This window comes from Vipera berus, assembly GCF_964194415.1.
Source record: "Vipera berus genome assembly, chromosome: Z".
Taxonomy (NCBI): Eukaryota; Metazoa; Chordata; class Lepidosauria; order Squamata; family Viperidae; genus Vipera; species Vipera berus.
Window position 1 is genome coordinate 112,293,424 of NC_138205.1, and position 19,855 is coordinate 112,313,278.

The 19,855-nt window shown below is 37.2% G+C and overlaps 1 protein-coding gene across 1 annotated transcript in view; it reads right to left on the bottom strand.

Annotated features, from left to right (window-relative positions):
- Window positions 1-517: 517 nt before the first annotated feature.
- ODAD2 (outer dynein arm docking complex subunit 2) overlaps window positions 518-19,855 on the bottom strand; it is a gene marked incomplete at both ends in the record, with an annotated part of 156,425 nt that continues 137,087 nt past the window's right edge. The window contains 2 exons of the mRNA XM_081345475.1: window positions 518-707; window positions 2,322-2,355. Of these exons, the coding sequence (XP_081201601.1) occupies window positions 518-707; window positions 2,322-2,355 (224 nt within the window). The remainder of the gene's footprint in view (window positions 708-2,321; window positions 2,356-19,855) is intronic.

Sequence of the window (19,855 nt, forward strand, 5' to 3'; positions counted from 1 at the left end):
GAACTACATGCAAGGTTAAGTGTTAGGTGGTTGACATTTTGAGGCACAGATGTCTAAAGCTATGCCCACGTTGTAGCTTACTGTAAGAAAGCAAGGCACTTATTGTTATAGCAATGCAGATGCTTAATGTGCAGCTTGATTAATACAATAAAATAAGTTAATAATTTGACTTAAAAAGAAAAAAGCAGGGGACTTCCCCCCAATAACTATTTAAGAAACAATTTAGCCTGAGAGTATTTCTTGATTACTGTACCATAACAGAACACAATTAATTGGGAATAGCTTTTACACGCAAAACAAGAAAATGAATGAGAACCACACAAACCTCTTCAGGATCTTTTTGCTAGTACTTGCTGGTGAGACCTTTTCGATGAGCTACGCTCATTCTTATTCGTCCTGACTGTCACAGACTACAATAGGAGCTTCAATCCCTATTCTAGATCTTTTGTGATCTTACAAGAAAATGAACAGCATGAAAAAGTCCACACAGAAAAAGATAGGGAAATCACATTTTCTCTTAAAATGGCCTTGGCACTAGTGGAACTTTGACTGTCTTCACTTCTGATATGTGTGAGGATTTCTGAATGATACAGCTGGTTGTACCCTGCAGTTTGTCCTTTCCTTGGGCAAGATTGGTTAAGGCCATCGCTGCATTGATCTCCTTCCAATATGTCTCGTCTTTGCTTGATCTTTTCCTGTTAGCTCCACTGGAAAGAAACATCAAGAAATGTTTCCAAGTTTGTTAATTATTATGACACTCATGCCCTCAAACAATGAAACAATACTTGTCTCTATTAGGCATATAAAAATCTGTGTGTTTGAAAAGAAATGTATTTCCTACAGAATGTACAAGGGGAAGAATCTTGCCTGTCTCTCCTGGTGCATCTTGGATCTGTTTTAAGAACAAAGACGATATCTGTCCTCTTGATAGGACTGGACCTGAGTAGGGCAATTGGATTAGAAGGGAACATTTTTCCAATTAAGATTTTGTCCTAAGCTTCTGAAATTTCCCCTTTCTCACATTGTGACATACTCATTTTCAACCTTCTCACTGACTTGTTCCTGTCAAGTCAATACAGGTATACAGACATAGTTCCCTTCCCCTGGTTCACACAAGACACAATTTTACCTGGTTTATTGAATTAGTTACAATGGATTGGGCTTATACAACACACCAAACAAACACACCTTCTCAGAACCTCAAATTCTACTGAATCAAAGAACCTTTGGCTTTCCAACACATAGCCTGAAAACCGCTATTTCTCAGGGATGATCGGATTTAAAAGTAAGAATGCTTGTGATGTGCCTCTCAAGGGCCTCTCTCTCTCTCTCTCTCTCTCTCTCTCTCTCTCTCTCTCTCTCTCTCTCTCTCTCTCTCTTTCCCTCCCTCCCTCCCTCCCTCTCTCCCATTTTTATGATTTTTATAAATAGCTCAAGGCAGAAATGTATCTGATTTCTTCTCCTATTTTCCCCACAAAACCCTGTGAGATGAATTGGGCTGAGAGAAAGGCCCAAAATCACCCAGCTGGCTTTCCTGTCTAAGGCAGGACTAAAAATCACAATCTCCTGGTTTCTAGCTTAGAACAACTACCTTTTTTAGCCTGACTTCCCCACTCAAAATTTGGTCCCAGCCCCTATCATCTCATGAGATCCAATGGTCTTACAATATCTGCACCTGAGTCAACAGCCTTCTTCCATTGTCCTTTCCATATAAGTGGCTCTTTAAAGCAGCCTCTTCATTCAAACTGATGGAGACATTTTTATTGAATTGAATAAATAAGGGAAGGCCTGGAGAGTAGAGTTCCTGCATAGCTTAACTCAGCATCTGTTAAGTTTCACCTAACTTTATTTTGCTTGTTTATTTGAAGTGCTGCCAAATGCAGCCTTCCATCTTCATTCTTCATACAGCTCTCCAAGACTTTGTTAGAAAACAATGGTCAATAGCTGCAGCTCAGCACTTTATTTAAAAGACTGTCTATTGTTAAAGAAGGTAAAGTGGTAAAGAACCATCCCCATATTCCGGAAAACTGGAGGCTTCCCCAGTTGGCCCATAGTCTTCCAGTCCAAGCAGAAGAATGAGTCAACTGCTAAACAGAGAACACCATGTGGACAGCAGAAGCATGCAATGTTTCTCAACTTTGGCATCTCTAAAATGTCTGGACCTCAACTCCCCAAATTCCCCAGTCAGCATAGTGGCTGGGGAATTCTAAGAATTGAAATACTGACATCTTAAAGTTGCCGAGATTGAGAATCGCTGCCCTAAGGGCTCTTCACAAGGTGGGGACACCAATATTCAATAGGCAACGGAAAATTTTACTCACCTTTCACACTTGTTAGGTCCATTCTCCAGAGTTTCTGAAAAAAATAGAGAATTGTTTTTTAATTTCCATTTTTACAGCATTTTAGCATTAGTATTTTTTAAAGCAACAGATGCTTAAAATGATTTTAGTAGGCTTGATAAAGTAGAGTTCCTGGTTTGATGTTATGGAATGACCCCAGATTTACAGTAATTCAAGTGGGTCTGAACCCAATCCAATGATTTCAAATATATCCAATAAATGTGTATAATCATAATATTGTGAGACTAAAGCACACTTCAGTGTTGGTAGCAACTTTACACATGATAAAATTCATATCAAAATTGAAGAAAATAACACAGATTTCCCTGACATTGTTTTTCTTTTTTTACTATCCTTGTGACCTTTTGAGCTATAAAAGCACAGCACTGCTAACGTGAAGCACATCTCAAAATTATTTTGCTATTTCCCTATCCCAATACTTTGGGTAGAGATATTGGATTGGATTGAATTGAATTGAATTGAATTGGCCAAGTGTGATTGGACACATAAGGAATTTGTCTCTGGTATAGAAGTACTCTGTGTATCTGCAAAGCAACAGAATTGGATTTGGAACAGGTCAGGGCAGTGGGAAGGTATTGATGTGTAGACGTTTCACTGCAGAGCCTTTGGTACCACTTCAGAAAGTTCATTTAAAGAATGTCTTATGAAGCCCCACACAGCTGGGTAGGTTCAAGTAACCAGGAACTACTCATATTTCATTAGTGTATCTTTCTAATTACTTTGGCTAAGTACAGATTTGTGGAACTGTAGTAGAAATGACTTGGGATGACAAGAAGCAATGGAGAAGATAATAAAAGTTAAGGAACTAATTTGGTTATGATCTCCATACATTGTTTTTGGTACTATTAATTGTTTTAGATATTTTATTATTATGGTGTTATTAACTGCTAATTATAGTTATTAATTAATTTGGTATTACTATTAATACATCTTTCTCTACCTTATTTAATTGCTATATTTATATCTTGTATTTTATTTATTTATTTATTTATTTATTTATTTATTTATTTATTTATTTATTTATTTATTTATTTATTTATTTATTTATTTATTTGATTTATATACCGCCCTTCTCCTGAAGGACTCAGGGAGGTGTACAGGGCAATAAAATAAGAATACATTAGTTAAATAATTTTAAAACCCAAATCCATCAGGCCAGGCCGGCTTGTTCGAATAGATAAGTTTTTAGATCACGCCGGAAGGAGCGAAGGTCAGGGGCCATCCGGAGTTCAGCTGGTAAGCGGTTCCAAAGGATTGGTGCACCCACAGAGAATGCTCTCCCCCTGGGGGTCACCAGCCGACATTCTCTGACCGGTCAGCATAGTAAGCTGTTCACTACTCTGTGAGGAGTAAAAGATACACCGTGTTTGTCTCTAAGTGATATTACAGATACTGGAAAATCACATCCATGAAAAAAGCAAGTCGTCATATTATGAATTGTGGAATAACTTACTTTTACATGGCTGTTAGGTACAAGTAAAAGGTTATTAATATTGTCCATTATTTTCATAAGAGCTTTACCACATATGTATAATTTGGAAAGTGTTTGGGTTCAGGGCCAATGTATTGTTGTCTCCTGGGTGGTAGCAGTATTGTTTTTCTTCACTAGCTTATGTCGTCTGATGCATACTTGTGATAGGTGAGCCATTGCATAATTTGTTTGTGGGTAAAATATGTCATTTTGCTCCATTCCAACTAATCTGTACAGTACTAAGAAACTTTCTTATTCTACTAAAGGCAAATATTTCAAAAGTGAAAGGCCTGCTGAACTTAAAAAGAGATCCATGAAAAAGAAAAACAAACACAGCATGAATATTGAATCGTATGTCCCATATTACAAAGCACCAGAGGACATTTCTCTAATAATTGAGAATGCCTTGTTTCAATTCCAACTCTTTTGCTCGTTTTCTAATGGACTCTGGACAGTGTACAAAACCAACCCCCACCCATAAAACCAGATAAACCACACAGACAACCCAGACTAAAAGCATCTAAAAGTGACACAGATCAAACAAAATAAAACCAGCAGGGCTTACAACATTACAGTATGTTAAAACCAAGCTTGAGAAAATAATGCAAAACAACCCAACTGATTTTCTAGTTTCATTCAGTGCAGTTTGGATGCATAAGACAATTTTTTCCCCTTTCGATTTCACTCCAAACAGCACATGAAATTCATTGTTTCTGCAGCAGTCCCGAAAATTGTTATAATTGGCGTCATTTGCATAATTATGTAATTGATATTTTTACAGTTTCCATCAAGTTATGCTACTTGCATAATTATGTAAAGTAATACCAATGACCTAAAAGTAGTGCCTTAATGACATAAAGGTCAATTACATTTATTGATATAATTTAGTGGGCAATTTTTATCCAAGATGGTCTGTTAAATCAAAGATTTACAGCAGACCCATTATCAGATATGGAAGGCCCCAAAGGAAGCAAGACCTTTATAATATCCTATACTAGCTGAGCAGGTGAGACTTTAAGGAAATTATATTAATTGTTAAACGTGCTCCATGTACAGATAAGAAAGTTCAGTTTGGGACAGCTAATGAAACTAGATTTCAAAAGGGGATTCTGCTTCATCAAAGCTAAATCTGAGCATCCTTTTCAAGTGATGGCTTCACAGAAAACTGGTTGTCCCACTTCAGTTCAAATGATTAGCAATGCATGTGCCAAAGTTCCTCTTACTGAATCTAAGGCAGGGGTCCCTAACCCCCGGACCGTGGACTGGTACCAGGCTGCGGTATGCCAGCAACCAGTCCACACAAACAAACAAAGCCCCATCCATGGGATGCAGGCAGCACACAAAACCACACACTCTCTGGTCCGTGGAAAAGCTCTTTCCCTGGAACCGGTCCCTGGTGCCCAAAAGGTTGGGAACCTCTGATCTAAGGGGCCAATTGAATTTAGATGGTGCTCTGTTAATTCTGCCAGGTGATATGTGATGAAGGGAGGAACCACAGGAAGTTTGCTGTTGATCTGCCTAGCCCTAGTAATCAACCTCTGGATCTCTGAATGTTACTGAATTGTAATTTCCAGCATCCCTCATCATTAGCTAGCTGGCTGGGATTGCTGGATGGTGTTGTACATTGCCTCCTTTTGGCATAATTGAATTGTGTGTCCAATGTAAACAATGCAGAATCGTTATTCAGCAAGCTACATAGGGAGATGAATCTCTTGATTCTCTGCTCTCTAAATTTATTGTTCCATTTAGTAGATCTGTAGGAAAATTTTGAAAAAAAGTACCATTCAAAATGTGATCTTTTCTATAGGCCTGAGAATATCTTGTTCTTGAAAATTTGTTATAGTAAAATCTTCATTTTCCAATAGAGGGGATCATTTTAGATCCATATTCAAAAGGTATGCATTGTTTGTCAATTAACCACTTAATCTATTACATAATGTTTACCACCTACAAGAATTCTATGAATTACAGGTAATTACAGGTAATACAGGTAATTCTCAAGTTATGATTATAACTGAGCCCTAAAATTACAAAACACTCAATTGCTAGATGTTGGGGAGATGAATCTCTTGATTCTCTGCTTTCTAAATTTATTGTTCCATTTAGTAGAATCTGTAAGAAAATTGGGGTGAAATTAACCCTAGTCCAGGTTATCTTTATATTTTTGTTGGGATAGTTGTCTGTTTCTAAAGCAGTCACTCTTCAGTCTGATTTTCTAAAAAAAACACGCCTAGGAGCCTATTTAGAACCCCAACAATTTACAACAACATAACAACTCTGATTAGTATCTTCCGGGTGACAAACGTACCATAAAAGCTTTTAGCCTGCCTGTAACAGAAAAATGCATGTTTTTATTTAAAGACCAAAGAACAGTGTTATCTGTATCAAGTGAATGCCAATAAGTGACAGAATTGTAAAAAAAAAAAAAGGAAAGTGGAAAAATCAAATTAAACGTTATCATGCCAAAAATATTCTCTAGAGCCAGTATAGGATGTAGAAATGATTGTATGGTCTCAGAATGTAATGTTCATTATTAATACTGTGAAACCTATCATGAAGACAGTTGGAGGTTTAATAGTACTTAACGCATTCAATTTCTTAAAAGTCGGGGGCCTTCATATTACATTGATTTCAGCATATTGTGGAAGGCAGTCTCTTTGAAAGCCATTTCTGAAAGTGAATGCCAGTCATGTTTGATGAAGAAATGATCTCTTCCTAGAATCCTTGAGGATGAAAGACCCTCTTACGTTTTATGTTAAAATCTCTCTGTATGTAGCATCTTCTTAACTTGCTTGCCTCTGAAATTCTTACTATTTTACAAGAAGATTGTGATTTCCTGGTCAACACACCTCAGAAAGCATATCCATGTACTGAACGAAGACCATGTAACCATGTTACAAAGATGTTCCATAATATTTTTTTCTCTTCTATTGTATCCCCATGATGTTGCATTCATGTTGCCCTTAACTCATAAATGAAACAATACGAAATCATTCTTAGCTGTAACCAGTGCTACAACAGTATTCTAATATTCTAGTTCCAGCCAAGGGCAACATCAAATTAAAATAAAATAAAAATTATTTGATTTATAACCTACCATTTATTCAGAAACTCAAGCTGGCATATCTAATAGTCTGGAATAATGCTACAGTTTCTCCATATAATTATTTTAATCACCCCATCGTGCTCAATACAGCCCCAATTCATGATAAACAGTCAGACTGCAGTCAGATATTATATAGAATTTTGCCTCTTTCACAAAGTTTTCAGGAATTTAAAGAAAAACTGACAAAATCCCCGCCCTAGAATTATTTTAGAACTATTTTGAGAAGTTTTTAAAAATGAGGAAAACAGTTCAAAGCATTATAGGGAAATTTACTTTGTTTGTTTTTGTATATTTGTGTGCTTCAAGTCAACATTGACTCCTGGCGACTGCCTGGACTAGTCTATAAAATTTTCTTGGTGAGATTTCAGAAGTGTCTTATAATTGCCTCCTTCTTAGGGCTGAGAGAAAATGAATAGCCCAAGGTTGCCCATCTGGCTTTCAGCCTAAGGTGGAACTAGAACTCCCGGTCTCCTGGTTTCTAGCCTAGTGTCTTAACCACGATATCAAACTGTCTCTCTACCTCACATAGATTAGGCATTATGTTAGATCCAATTTAGAATTTCCCATGCTGTTTCTAGATTTCTGTTAGTAAATTCAGATTGATTCTGGAGAAAGAGAAGTCTCATTATTCGACAAGGCTTTTAGAGAGAAAAGCCCTAATTAGAATTCAACAGTGATGCAGGTTGCTGGGGATGTGTTTTAAAGTTTTAGTAACATTAAAAACCATAGGGCAGCCTCCAAATGAATATAAATAAATCCACTAACACGAAGAACTAAAATAGAGGTGAACAACATGTTCAGGAATCACTCTGCTATTTATGGTTAGGACTTCAACATTCCTCTTAAAATGCTTCTTATTTGAGTCTTTTCAACTCCCGTAAATCCTTTGGTGAGTCAGCTACTACTTCTAGAGAAGGGAAACTCAGAAATTGCCAATGAATTCTGGAGTATTCTGGATTTTGGACAGCATTTTGCTTAATTAGTAGCCTTGTATCTTACCCCCAGATGAACATCTTTGGGGACAATTTTCATGAATTACGGTGCTATGCCTCATTTCCTAACTTCCTACTCATTGTGTGAAAGATCCTTCGAAAGGGAGGGAAACGAACAGCTCAGCTGCACAGAAGGATGAGGAAGTGACTCTACATACAAAGGGTCTGTTATGTGTAAAAAGGAAAGCTAAGAAAAAAAGGGGGAGAGAGAGCGAAAGGGAGCTCATTTTCTGATGACTTTCCACTATATTTCCTTTAGTAAACAGCAAAGCCAAGACTTATCACTCACAAAGCCTCCTGGGAATCAAGTCCAATGCTTATTTCAAGAGTTTAGGCATTGCATATCACTCCAAAAACATTAACTGGGTGCAAAGAATCAGGAATTTTGCAAAAATTTAAACAATGGAATAATGCTGCAGTGAATTATGCCACAGCTGGGTCAAATCATGCAAGTGTTAAATAAGTCACTCATCCAAAAAATTATACATCTTTGGATGTACATTAGATGCCAGATGTGTCTCCTTTTCCTGTCAAGGACAATCTTCTTTCACAGAACAGAATATCATTTCCTGAGTTGTCTCAATTTCAGATCAGCAGAACATCCCTCTCCTATATTTTTTAAACAATCTTGTCATGTTTCCAGGCATGATCAAGATGATAGATAAGACACTCTTCAGCTAGATGCCGTGTTATTTTTAAGAAAACATCCATTTATACCTGCTTTCTTTTTCCTATGTCTTTTTCCTCTTTAGGGGCCTTTCCTACTGTGGTGTTTCAGATGCCTTTCGTAAAAACCAATGTGATGTTAATCTTGCAGATCAGATGCAGACAATTTCTTTTTCTTGGTTTGTTTTATTATATGTTCTCTATCTACTGTCATTGCAGTTTACTTATATGTCTTTTATGCTTGAAAAATGTTTCAGCATTCATGGACACTTTTATAGTTTTGAAAATGCGGAAAGTCAAACTGTAACATTTTCACTAAACAGAGAATCCGGGATCCACAAAGGCTTGAATGCTAGCCATAAGCACAGTCTGGCTAGTATTCAATCCCACCGCATATTAAAAAAAACTTGTAAGAATGCAGGAAGGGTTGGACTTACTGTATTCTCTGCACAGCATTCCTGAGGGAGTTGGTGGTCTTTCATTTTTGTTTAACCCTTAAATCTCCTGAGAGCTCACAGCAATATTAGGTTTTTTACAGAGCTGTTTCTTTTACAATGCTTTCTGAAATTCACATGTTGCCACCCATTCAGGTAACCATTCATAACTCCGGTTCTGTTTCCTACATAATGTCTTCATACAATGATCTCTGGGTGATGTGAAATCAAAATCATTAGTATGGTAGACATAGTGTAGTGATGCATGGCCCTAAAAATGTAGGGTTTGCATTGTGATATTCCATCTGTCATCTTGCTATCTTTGCTGTCCTTCCCCAGCAGAGGCATTGTCTTCATATCTAACATATGTCTCAAAGGTATTTTTTCAAAAGTCAACCGGACTGTTTTTTTGCTTGAAGATGTTTCGCTTCTCATCCAAGAAGCTTCTTCAGTTTTTAAGAAGAGAAACATCTTCAAGCTAAAAACAAAGCCCAGTTGCCTTTTAAAAAAGCACCTTTAGGACAACTATGACCTGGATGACCGAGAATCTCCATAGACATTTATCTAACATATGGAAATATCCTGAAATGGCTGCTCATCAAAAGAAGGCATGATTCATTTCCACTACTGAAAAAGAACTGCAAAACCATTGCACGACCAGAGAACAGAAGAACAGAGAAAATGGGTCATTCAACAAAATGTTGCAACATGCTTTCCCTCCTAAAAGTTCAAATTAAGACTCTTCTTCCGTATTTTAAATTCATTTTCTTTTCTGTATGTTCTATGGACAATTCCAGGTGACTAGGCTTTTCATGGGAACCCTTTCAAATCTAGTTGAAAATACATCTAAACAAGGCCATTTTGATTATTTTCACAGCTATTAGGACATGAAAACATATGATGATAGATCAGTTCATAAGGACAGGTCTATCTTAACTGACAACTCTAGCACCCTGACATTGGCTACTTCTGGAACTAAGAAATGGCAAAGAAGGAAGAATACGGTAAGTAAAACACACATCTGAAATTTTTGGCAGTTTACTAGCACTTCAAATTTTTATTATCAAATTGGCATGAGCACCTTCAACTCATCTTGTGTGAATTGTTTTTTTGTTACTTTTGGAAATGACTGTATTGACCCAGATTTTTCAAATAATCTAATGAAAGAAAGAAAGGGAAGAAGAAAACAAAGGGCATGGCTGATTCAATGTGATTTACTAGGTTTTTAGAACTACAGTTCTCCCAAACTGCAGTTTACAGGCAGGCATGAAGTATGCGCTATACTTTCACAGGGTAATCTAAGTTAACCAGAGTTCACATTATGTTGGAAGGAACTCACATGAATGTTCACAGGAAAAAGTGTCTGCAGATTAGAAAAATAAAGTCTCAATGGAACTTAACCAACATGATAACAAGTCTAAAATCAACAACATATTAATGATGAAAACATTCTTTATTTGTTTAGTTACATTCCAATTTTAGACTGCCTCATTTTTAGAACATGTGTGCACTTGAAATCTGGCAATTTATCAAAAAAGGGCATTTGAGGGCTTACAGATTCCCACAACGAAAAAGAATGGATCGTAAAGCTAATGGAGTTGGCAGAAATGGCAAAATTGACTATTTTGATTAAAGAAACGTCTTTATGTAGCTTTGTTTCTACCTGGAAAGCACTTTTGGTTATTCATTTATTTTTGTTTGAAACTAAAAGAAATGAAGTTTTAATTTTGAGAGTTGACAATTAAAACTATTTATAGAAATACTGAGACCTATTGTTAAACTTAGGACAAACATTACTATATTTTATATTTTTATCTGTATGAAACAAAGATGGAAGTTACTCCCTTTATTTCCCCCCTCCCTTTCCCCACTCCTTATTTGCACTCCTAATCTTTTTGGGGTGACTTCCTTTACCCATTTCTTTAGTTTTCAATTTTCTTATATTTTATTTTTTGCTGAAACTTAATAATGTTTTTTATTAAAAACAGAATTTGAGGTATAATCACTAAAATATATATGTATCCTTATTGAATTAAAATCTGAATAGGAATTAAAACTTGGGCATGCAACTGTTTTTTCTTATTTGGGAGAAAAGATTCCCCATTCTGCCATCTTCAATTGTGTCTCAGCCAACTTCCACGGATCACATGGTTTGTAGCCCCAGCTTAGACATCAGCCTAGCTTAAGCTGTATGTCCAACATTTCTTATGCTTATTTGACAGCATGTCTGGGCCAAGTTTTACCAGCTTCAAGTTCAGTGATGAAGTCAATCCCAAAGCCATCTACAGGAATTTTTCCAGATGAGGGAGAAGAAAGCTGCAAGGAAGGATGTGATTTAATTTGTGCATATAGCATACACACAACACACCTGCCCATTTTTCTGGAAAGGTATTGTAATATATATTGTCAAGGCTCAAAAAGCCTTGACAAATACTTAACACACATTTGCCTTGCCTTCTAGCTAATAAAAAGAGAGAAAGAACCTGTGGCTCAGGAAGTTAAAACAACTGCCTAATATATAATTAGCCCAGGTTCGAATCTCAGATAAAGGGTATGACTGACTGATGAGAACATAAGAGTTCGAAATGATCATCTCAGCCTCCCAAAATTCTTTATTAGCAATTTGAATAATTTGCATATATATATATATATATATATATATATATATATATATATATATATGAAAAAAAATCTTATTTAACAATTAGACATGATTTGTCAGGAATATGATCTCATGTCCTGTGTATAGGAACATGGGAAGATGCTTCATACTGAACAACAGCCTTGTTCACCTGCCTATGATCATCCACACCACTAGGCAGCAGTGTTCTAGATTTCAGAAGTCTTTCCCAACTTTATCTAGAGTGCCAAGAATTAAAATCTGATACTTCACTGCATGCAAAGGAGAAATCACGTGACTGAGCTACAAATCTTTCCTTCACTTAGAAACATTCTGCAAAAAGTGGATTCTGCAGGAAAAGCCCTTTGTAGTGGGGGGGCACTTAGTAAATGTTTGATTGTGTTTACTTGCTACCTGAATTGTTATTTTGGGGAAAAAGGGATATACTGTAATGTTATAATATAAAAATATAAATAAGCATTTCCATTAGTTTCCTTAATTATATAGTGCTCCATAGGTTAACCACAAGGGGTATTATGCTCATGACAGAAGTGTACCAGTTGCTGAGCATCAACATTCTGCATTGTTCACAAATAAGACCTGCTCTTAGAGAAGATAAATCTTACTCAGAAGAAAGGAAAAACTGAAGTACATACAATATTCTTGTAGGTAACACTTTCCCCACTCAATTTTTAATCAACTGCATTTCTTTATAATAGTCCACTTACTGTAGGTTTTCTTCTTTCACTTACTTTTATCTAAAAAAAACCCGCTCCAAGATACCTTAAAAATTTATCTGGTATCAATTTCCCTATCCCACCTCCTACCCCCTCCCCACCAATATAGGCACAACAGCTGTTTAAGATGGCATAAACCAATCTCTCAGACACCTTTTTTTGAAAAAAATGCAGTTATGGATTTCAGAGGTCACAATGTCACTATTTTTAAAACTTGTAGACATTCAGAAAATGTCATTCCTAATTTTTTCACATACACATGCAGAGCAAAATGACAAAATAATGGAACTGTCTTGTTTTTCTACTCTTCCCACATAAAAACATGTTTTTAAAACTTATTATGTATGACAAAGACCAGACCCTTGATTCTATTCATTTCGGTTAGCTAATAAACTGAAATTAGCTTATGAAGTCTGAAGAGTCTAAGAGTACAAACTCAGGTGCTACTCTGGCCCTCCATATCTGGGTCAGGTTATGGTCCAGATTCTAGAGTTTAAATCTTCTTGCCTTGATATCTCCCCATGATGGCTGTTCTGCTGGGTCTGAAGCACAAGCCTAGCAAAATGAATTAGCTGATGCATGTTTAACTTTACATTAAACTGCACCCTAGATGCAAAATCCAGGAAAGAGGGAAAAGAATAAAATATGATTTGCAAAGTACAAAGTGCTGTATTAAAAACAGTACTAAGACATAATGATAATTACAGATGGGTCTCTTCTGGAATGAAGTCAAGGTCAGAAGCGGGCAGAGAAGAGGAAATAGGATCCATCACACATTTTCTTCCATGGGGCCAAAATGTCACTTTAGGATCTGAATGCTACAAGTCATCTTCTTTACTTTTGTTTTTATTCCTGCCAAATTTTACCGTCTAGACAGCCCTCTTTGTAGAACATTAGCAGTAAAAAATGAATTGCTACACTGACATTGACTAATTGAACACCTCAACTGACAGAATGACTGAGGAGATATGTTTATTCGCACTAGATGCAGTTTTGAAATGTTTCTCACTGAAAAAGCCCACCAAGCTGGTTGCATAACCCTCTGAAATGACAGCAAACAAGGCCCGTGTCAACCAGAACTTGTGTCACGCAAATAACAATAAAGGACAATAGAACAAATCCTTGCACCCAATTCCTTGTCAGAACTGGTAAAATGAATTTGAACTGTAGCTTTTGATGTTGGTTTCCTTGATGTGAATAGAACTTTTGCAGATGTTGGTTGGCTCTTTAATCTCTCTTGTACAATATGGTATCAGCTCTAAAGTCCCCTCTTTGTGGGGAAGGGGTGAAAGGGAGTATGGGCCAGAGGTGTGCTGCACCTGCCAAAAAGCCAATGCAATCCTAGGCTGCATTAATAGTAGAGAGATAGAATCAAGATCACACGAAGTTTTAGTACTGCTTTTAAAAAGTGTTAGTAAGACCGCACTTGGAATACTATATCCAGTTTTGGTCACCATGATGTAAAAAAAAATGTTCAGACTATAAAAGTGCAGAGGAGAGCAACAATGGGAACTTGAGGATAAAATATATGAAAAATGGTTGAAGAATTTGAGTATGGCTACCTTAGTGTAAAGAAGAAATGATAGCAGTGTTCCAATATATAAGAGGCTGCCACACAGAAGAAGGGGTCAACCTATTCTTCAAAGCATCTGAAGGCAGGAGAAGAAGCAATGGATGAAAACTAATCAAGGAGAGAACTAAACTAGAATTAAGGAGAATTTTCCTAACAGCTAGAACAATAAATCAGTGGAGTGACTTGCATCCAGAAGTTGTGGATGCTCCAACACTGGAGGTTTTTAAGAAGAAATTAGGCAATCATTTATCTGAAATGGTATAGGGTTTCCTGCCTGAGCAGGGGATTGGACTAGAAAACTTCCAAGGTCCTTTCCAACTCGGTTATTCAATTAAGGAATGGGAGCATATGACTTCTCAGAAGCTGCCCACTTCTTCACATTCTCACACATAACTCCTTCTGAAAAAAAAACAAGGGGGTCCATCATCTTCCCAAATGACAATTTGGGCCATTTTGGGATGTTTTAAGGCAGGGGTGTCAAACTCAATTTCATTGAGGGCCGCATCAGCATTGCGGTTGCCCTCAAGGTATGGGCTGGGTATGGCCTGGATGGGCGTGGCCTACTGGGTGGGCGTGGCCAGCTCTACATCGTTCACATCAAGGGTGCCTATGGGGGCCTGGGCAGGAGTGGGACAGATCTGAGGATCTCTGGTAGAAGGAGAGTCTCTGGGCCAGGGCCAAGGCAGTGGGGGCCATTCCCTCACTGTTTCCAGGATGGCTTCGCGGACCGCATGAGACCACTTTGCGGGCTGGATCTGGCCCCTGGGCCTTGTGTTTGACATGTCTGTTTTATGGGGTATTAAAAGGCAATTAAACCATTAATTTAGCAGGGGAAAAGCCATGAACAATTGCATATGGTTTTGAATGCTGGGCAGGGCAGTTGAAGACACTTAGCTTGTCAGCTGGAAATCTAACAGCCCAGGTTTGAGACCTGAGCGCCATGTGACAGACTGAGCTCCCCTTATTTGCGCCAGCTCCTACCCACATAGCATTTTGAAAGCATGCAAATGCAAGTAGACAAATAGGCACCACTTCAGAGGGAAAGTAACAGCCTTCCATGCACCTTGGGGTATAGTCATGCTGGCCACATGACCATGGAAGTGTCTTCAGGCAACCCTGGCTCCCTCATTTAAGAAACAGTGATCAGTACCATTCCCTAGACTTGGACATGACTGGACAGGGGGAAATCTTTACCTTTGAATGCTGAGCAGTTGCATGAAACCTCTGATTCCTACTTTTTATATGTATATATACATCTTGTGACTGTGTGTGTATGGGAGAGAGAGGGAGTAAGGGGGTAGACCCTTCCAGTGCCTTTTAGACAGCCTACAAAAACTATTTTTAGTTTAAATCTTCCTGTTCTCATACTGCTGCCATTCACACAGCTCAGCGAGTTAGGTGAGAAATAGCTGAGGAGTAAGTAGAGACTATGAGCAGGAACCACTTTTCCTCCTGCCAACTCGATTTTCAAAACAATCTGCTGTCCTTTATAACAGCAAAGAAACCCCCAAGAAAAGGAAAATAGAGGCACAACATGATTGTTTTTTAAGTTAAAGGAAATTGTTTCAACGTTTTGAAACAACAAACCAGGCTTTGATGTCATCCCCATTTTAAGAAAGACTTCAATGTACAGATTTGCCCATCTCTTTTGTGCTTGGTCCTGGGCAGGGTGTGTGTGTGTCCTAAATTAGCTTTTTCCAGTTCTTCTCATTCCAATTAGGCAACTAGTAGAAGTGAAGTCCAACATGTTTACAGGTCACTAAGCTGGGAAATATTTACCTCAAAGCTGAAAGATTTGGCAGAATTTGGGTCTGAACCTTCTTAAATGCTTTTGGCATTTTGGTAGCAAATAAAAAGAAATACACCAGTATCTTCAACATGCTTATGTTCAGCTATGTTGACGCAACTGTGTCTTGACAAAGTCTGCCTCTAATTATATATGGCAGTCATCTGACCACAGATAAACAGATATTACACAAACCTTTGGAGGGAAGAATATTTGGCTACCATAACTTTTGGAATAATTTACTCTACATCCTGACTTTAAAACACCAAAAATGATTCATAGCATTTTGGGGAGTTGCACATAAATATTTTTACTGAACAAGAGATTAGTCTCTCTGACCTCCATGCCTTATTCAAACTAAACATTTCTATATTTAGTGATCTTGTATCATAGATTGCTGAAGAATAGTCAGGGATTTGGGGCCACATCCTAAGAAATATCAATAGCTACCTCCCACTGACTTTCAAAAGCTCCACTTCAAAAATAATGGCACACCAAGTGAAGCACAATGTCCCAAGAATGACGACTTTCACTTCTTTTCAAAACAAAGTGCATGAATCATAAAAAAACTCTGTGTAAAGATAAATTACTCAGCTGCTTCTTAAGAAAATAATCTGGGTTAAAAAACTATGTTACTGATTAGCACTGGAAGTGGAATAAACACAGTTTGTTGTGCCTTGAGAACCCAATACATGTATTTTAAGCAGAATCCTGTTTGTTTTGTTGGAAGATACTTTATACAGTGAAAAAAAAATAAAGATAGTGAAACTTGGCCATGAAACAGGCTTAAAATCATAATTGCATGGTGAATTTAGATTATGTTAGTAGCTCATCCTCATATATGAACAATTGAGGGAACAGTTAAATCAGACCACTACGAGTTGGATAGCCATGTTGATTAAGAAGTATAATCCATGTTGCATAGAATGACAAGGAAGAAGGGTTGATTTTTATGTTTAAATTTAGACTTTAATAGAAAATTTTCATTTATTATCTGTGAGGCAGATCATTAATGTATAATTATACATAGACAAAAATATATACTAAAAGTCTAAGAATTACATAGTTTATTTTGCTGGAAGATATTTATACAGTGAAAAAATAGCATATATTTCTTGTACGCCTGTACAATATAAACCATGTGTGCTAAGCACACATTCTGATTTGAGGCATACTGAGACAAAAAGCTACCAGAATTTACTGGTCAGGATAAATTAAAACACATTGATTTATGTAAATGAGAAAAAAGGCAAAATAAATCCTTCATTTAAATCTGGACCCTCTAGATAGGAAATGAAAATATGTCAAAAATTGAAAGTGATTCTATAAAGGGCAACCAAATAATAATATGGTAAAACCCAGTCTACTACCACAGGTGGCCCTCAACTTATGACCATTCATTTAATGATAGTTCAAAGTTATTTGACCCTTGGAAAAAGTGACCCATCCATAAAAGATCCACCTGAAATAAGACACAGCCTCTTTCTGAATAGCCTGGACATGTTGCCATCTTCATAAAAGCATAAGGATCAACTATGCTGGCTCAGGTTATAAACCAAAAAACAACCCTAACTTTATACGTGTGCAGGAATAGGGAAAGCAACTGTACACAATATTCTCATCTATTCTGGAACTCACAAAAAGAAACATACAGTACTTACAGAGCAACAAAGGGGACTGGAGGCTAAAACATATAAGGAACGGTTGCTGGAATTTGGTATGTCTAGTTTAATGAAGAGAAGGATGAGGGGGGGACATGATAGCAGTGTTCCAATATCTCAGGGGCTGCCACAAAGAAGAGGGAGTCAAGCTACTCTCCAAAGCGTCTGAAGGCAGGACAAGAAGCAACGGATGGAAACTAATCAAGGAGAGAAGCAACCTAGAACTAAGGAGAAAGTTCCTGACAGTTAGAACAATTAACCGGTGGAACAACCTGCCTCCAGAAGCAGTGAATGCTCCAACACTGGAAGTTTTCAAGAAGAGACTGGACAGCCATTTGTCTGAAATGGTATAGGGTTTCCTGCCTGATCAGGGGGTTGGACTAGATGACCTCCAAGGTCCCTTCCAACATCATCATCATCATCATCATCATCATTATTATTATTGTTATTGTTATTGTTATTATTATTATTATTATATACTTGCACATATACAACTATACCAAACAACAGATCTATCCTTCACTTCTCAGTAGGTCTCCAGTTGCCCAAATTCTTAGTGTGATTATGCTTCATTTATTCTTCCATTTTACCTGAATATTTTTTAATATCAGTACTTTTAATCCAGTGGAACACAAATATGAGTACAATTATTTCTATTGGTTCTACCTTATAGAAGCTGTGAAAATAGTCTTTATCATTTTTCAAGGGGATTTTTAAAATGAATTTCCTCTTGTGGAAAAGAAATTATGCAGCTTATTATTTTCCGTATGACAACCAATATAATCTGCTATTTTTATGTCTTGTGAGACAAATATGTTATTTACAGAACACAAGACGTTGTGTATATGTGAAGTGACAACCAAAACCTCATTTGACAACCTGGGGAAATTCAAAACTGATTCCTCTGCCTTTACACTTGAAGAATGAATTATCATCAAACATACGATTCATTATAGCACAAGAAAAGATCATAAAAGCTAAGACAATTAAAGACAATCTGTACACCAAAATCTCATGAATTCTTTACCGTCTTCTATTGTCCTGTATGGATATGGCAATGCCTTATGTCTTGAGCCAGCTGCAAACATAAGAATTTCCATTTCATTTTCTTAAGAACTGTTGCAATGATGTAACCCCACTTACTGAAAATTGCACAGTTCTTTTTAGAAGTCTTGTTCTCATTCATAGCTTCTTTCACCCTTCTCCCAACTCTGTAGCTCTTATCATTCCTACTATCCATTGCTCTTCAGCGGCAGAGAAAAGTGAACGTGGAAAGGGGAGAATCTCTGCATAATTATGTTGTTGGCAAAATACTTGATTAGACAACAAGGCTTAAGCCATTCAGGAATAAAAGCTCTGGAGAGGAATGACTCCACAGAAGCAATTTTGCTTGTTTGGTTGATTGGCATTCAGAAACTCAGTCCCTATTGACCACAAAAACAATCTGCCGTCTGTCTAATGAAGTGAGGCATTTAACTACAGGCTCCAAGGTTTCAGCTTGCTTCTGACAGGTTTTTTTTTTTTTGCAATGCTTTCTTGTTACTTTAATCCAAGTCAAGCCTTTTAAAATTAAAAGAAAATGTTGTCTTTAATTAAAGACTCAGTAGAGGAAGTTCTTTATAAAGAATGTGCTTCTACTTTGAAGGGGAAAAATGTATTTGAAAACAGTGAAAACTTTTTGAAATATAAAATATATTCTTCCCTTGCCAGACCAGAAGGAGAAACTTTCTCTCTCTTCTTTCATTCCTTGTCTCTTTGGGCTTTAAAGCAAAATATGTGAAAATCATTCATTTACGGAACAATATTTTGGATGATTTTTGCCACTGCAATTGTGAATATTTGGCCCCATCAGACTTTTTCCAGCTTTTCGGCAGGAAAGCAGAAATGAAAAGGTGGGTTATCCTTAGCACGCATTAAGCACTAACCCTTGTTGAAAAATTTATTCATTTGCCGAGATTAAATTATTTGGTGTCAGGTATGTGCAACGTAGCACTTTTCACCACGATACAAATGAAAATAGAAGGCTTTCTACAAAGTCCCATTTTGGCAAGATGGGTTAAAGCAGCAGCTGCTTGAAGACAATTTGAGGGAACAATGGGCCATCTGAAAACCATTACTGCATTCAAGTGGATTTTCCACATGTTCATTTGCTGGACAAGCAGGTTGCCCTTGAAGTATTGTCCTCAAGGGGGAAAAGGAAAAACTTTAAAAAAGTTTTCTCACTGTTAGATCACTGCTTTGCTAGGGTGAGCCAAAAGTACGTCCAAGGAAGCTTTGAGTTTTATGGCTGGCAAAATCATCCGATCAGGTACAAGGAAGGAAGGGAGGGAGCTAGTGAGGAATTCAAAGGATGAAAGCAACAGTGACTGATAGAAGAAGTATTAATGCTTAAACTGCTCAAGAGGAAAATTAAGTATTCAGATCTCTCCTTTCTCCTTGCTGCTTACAT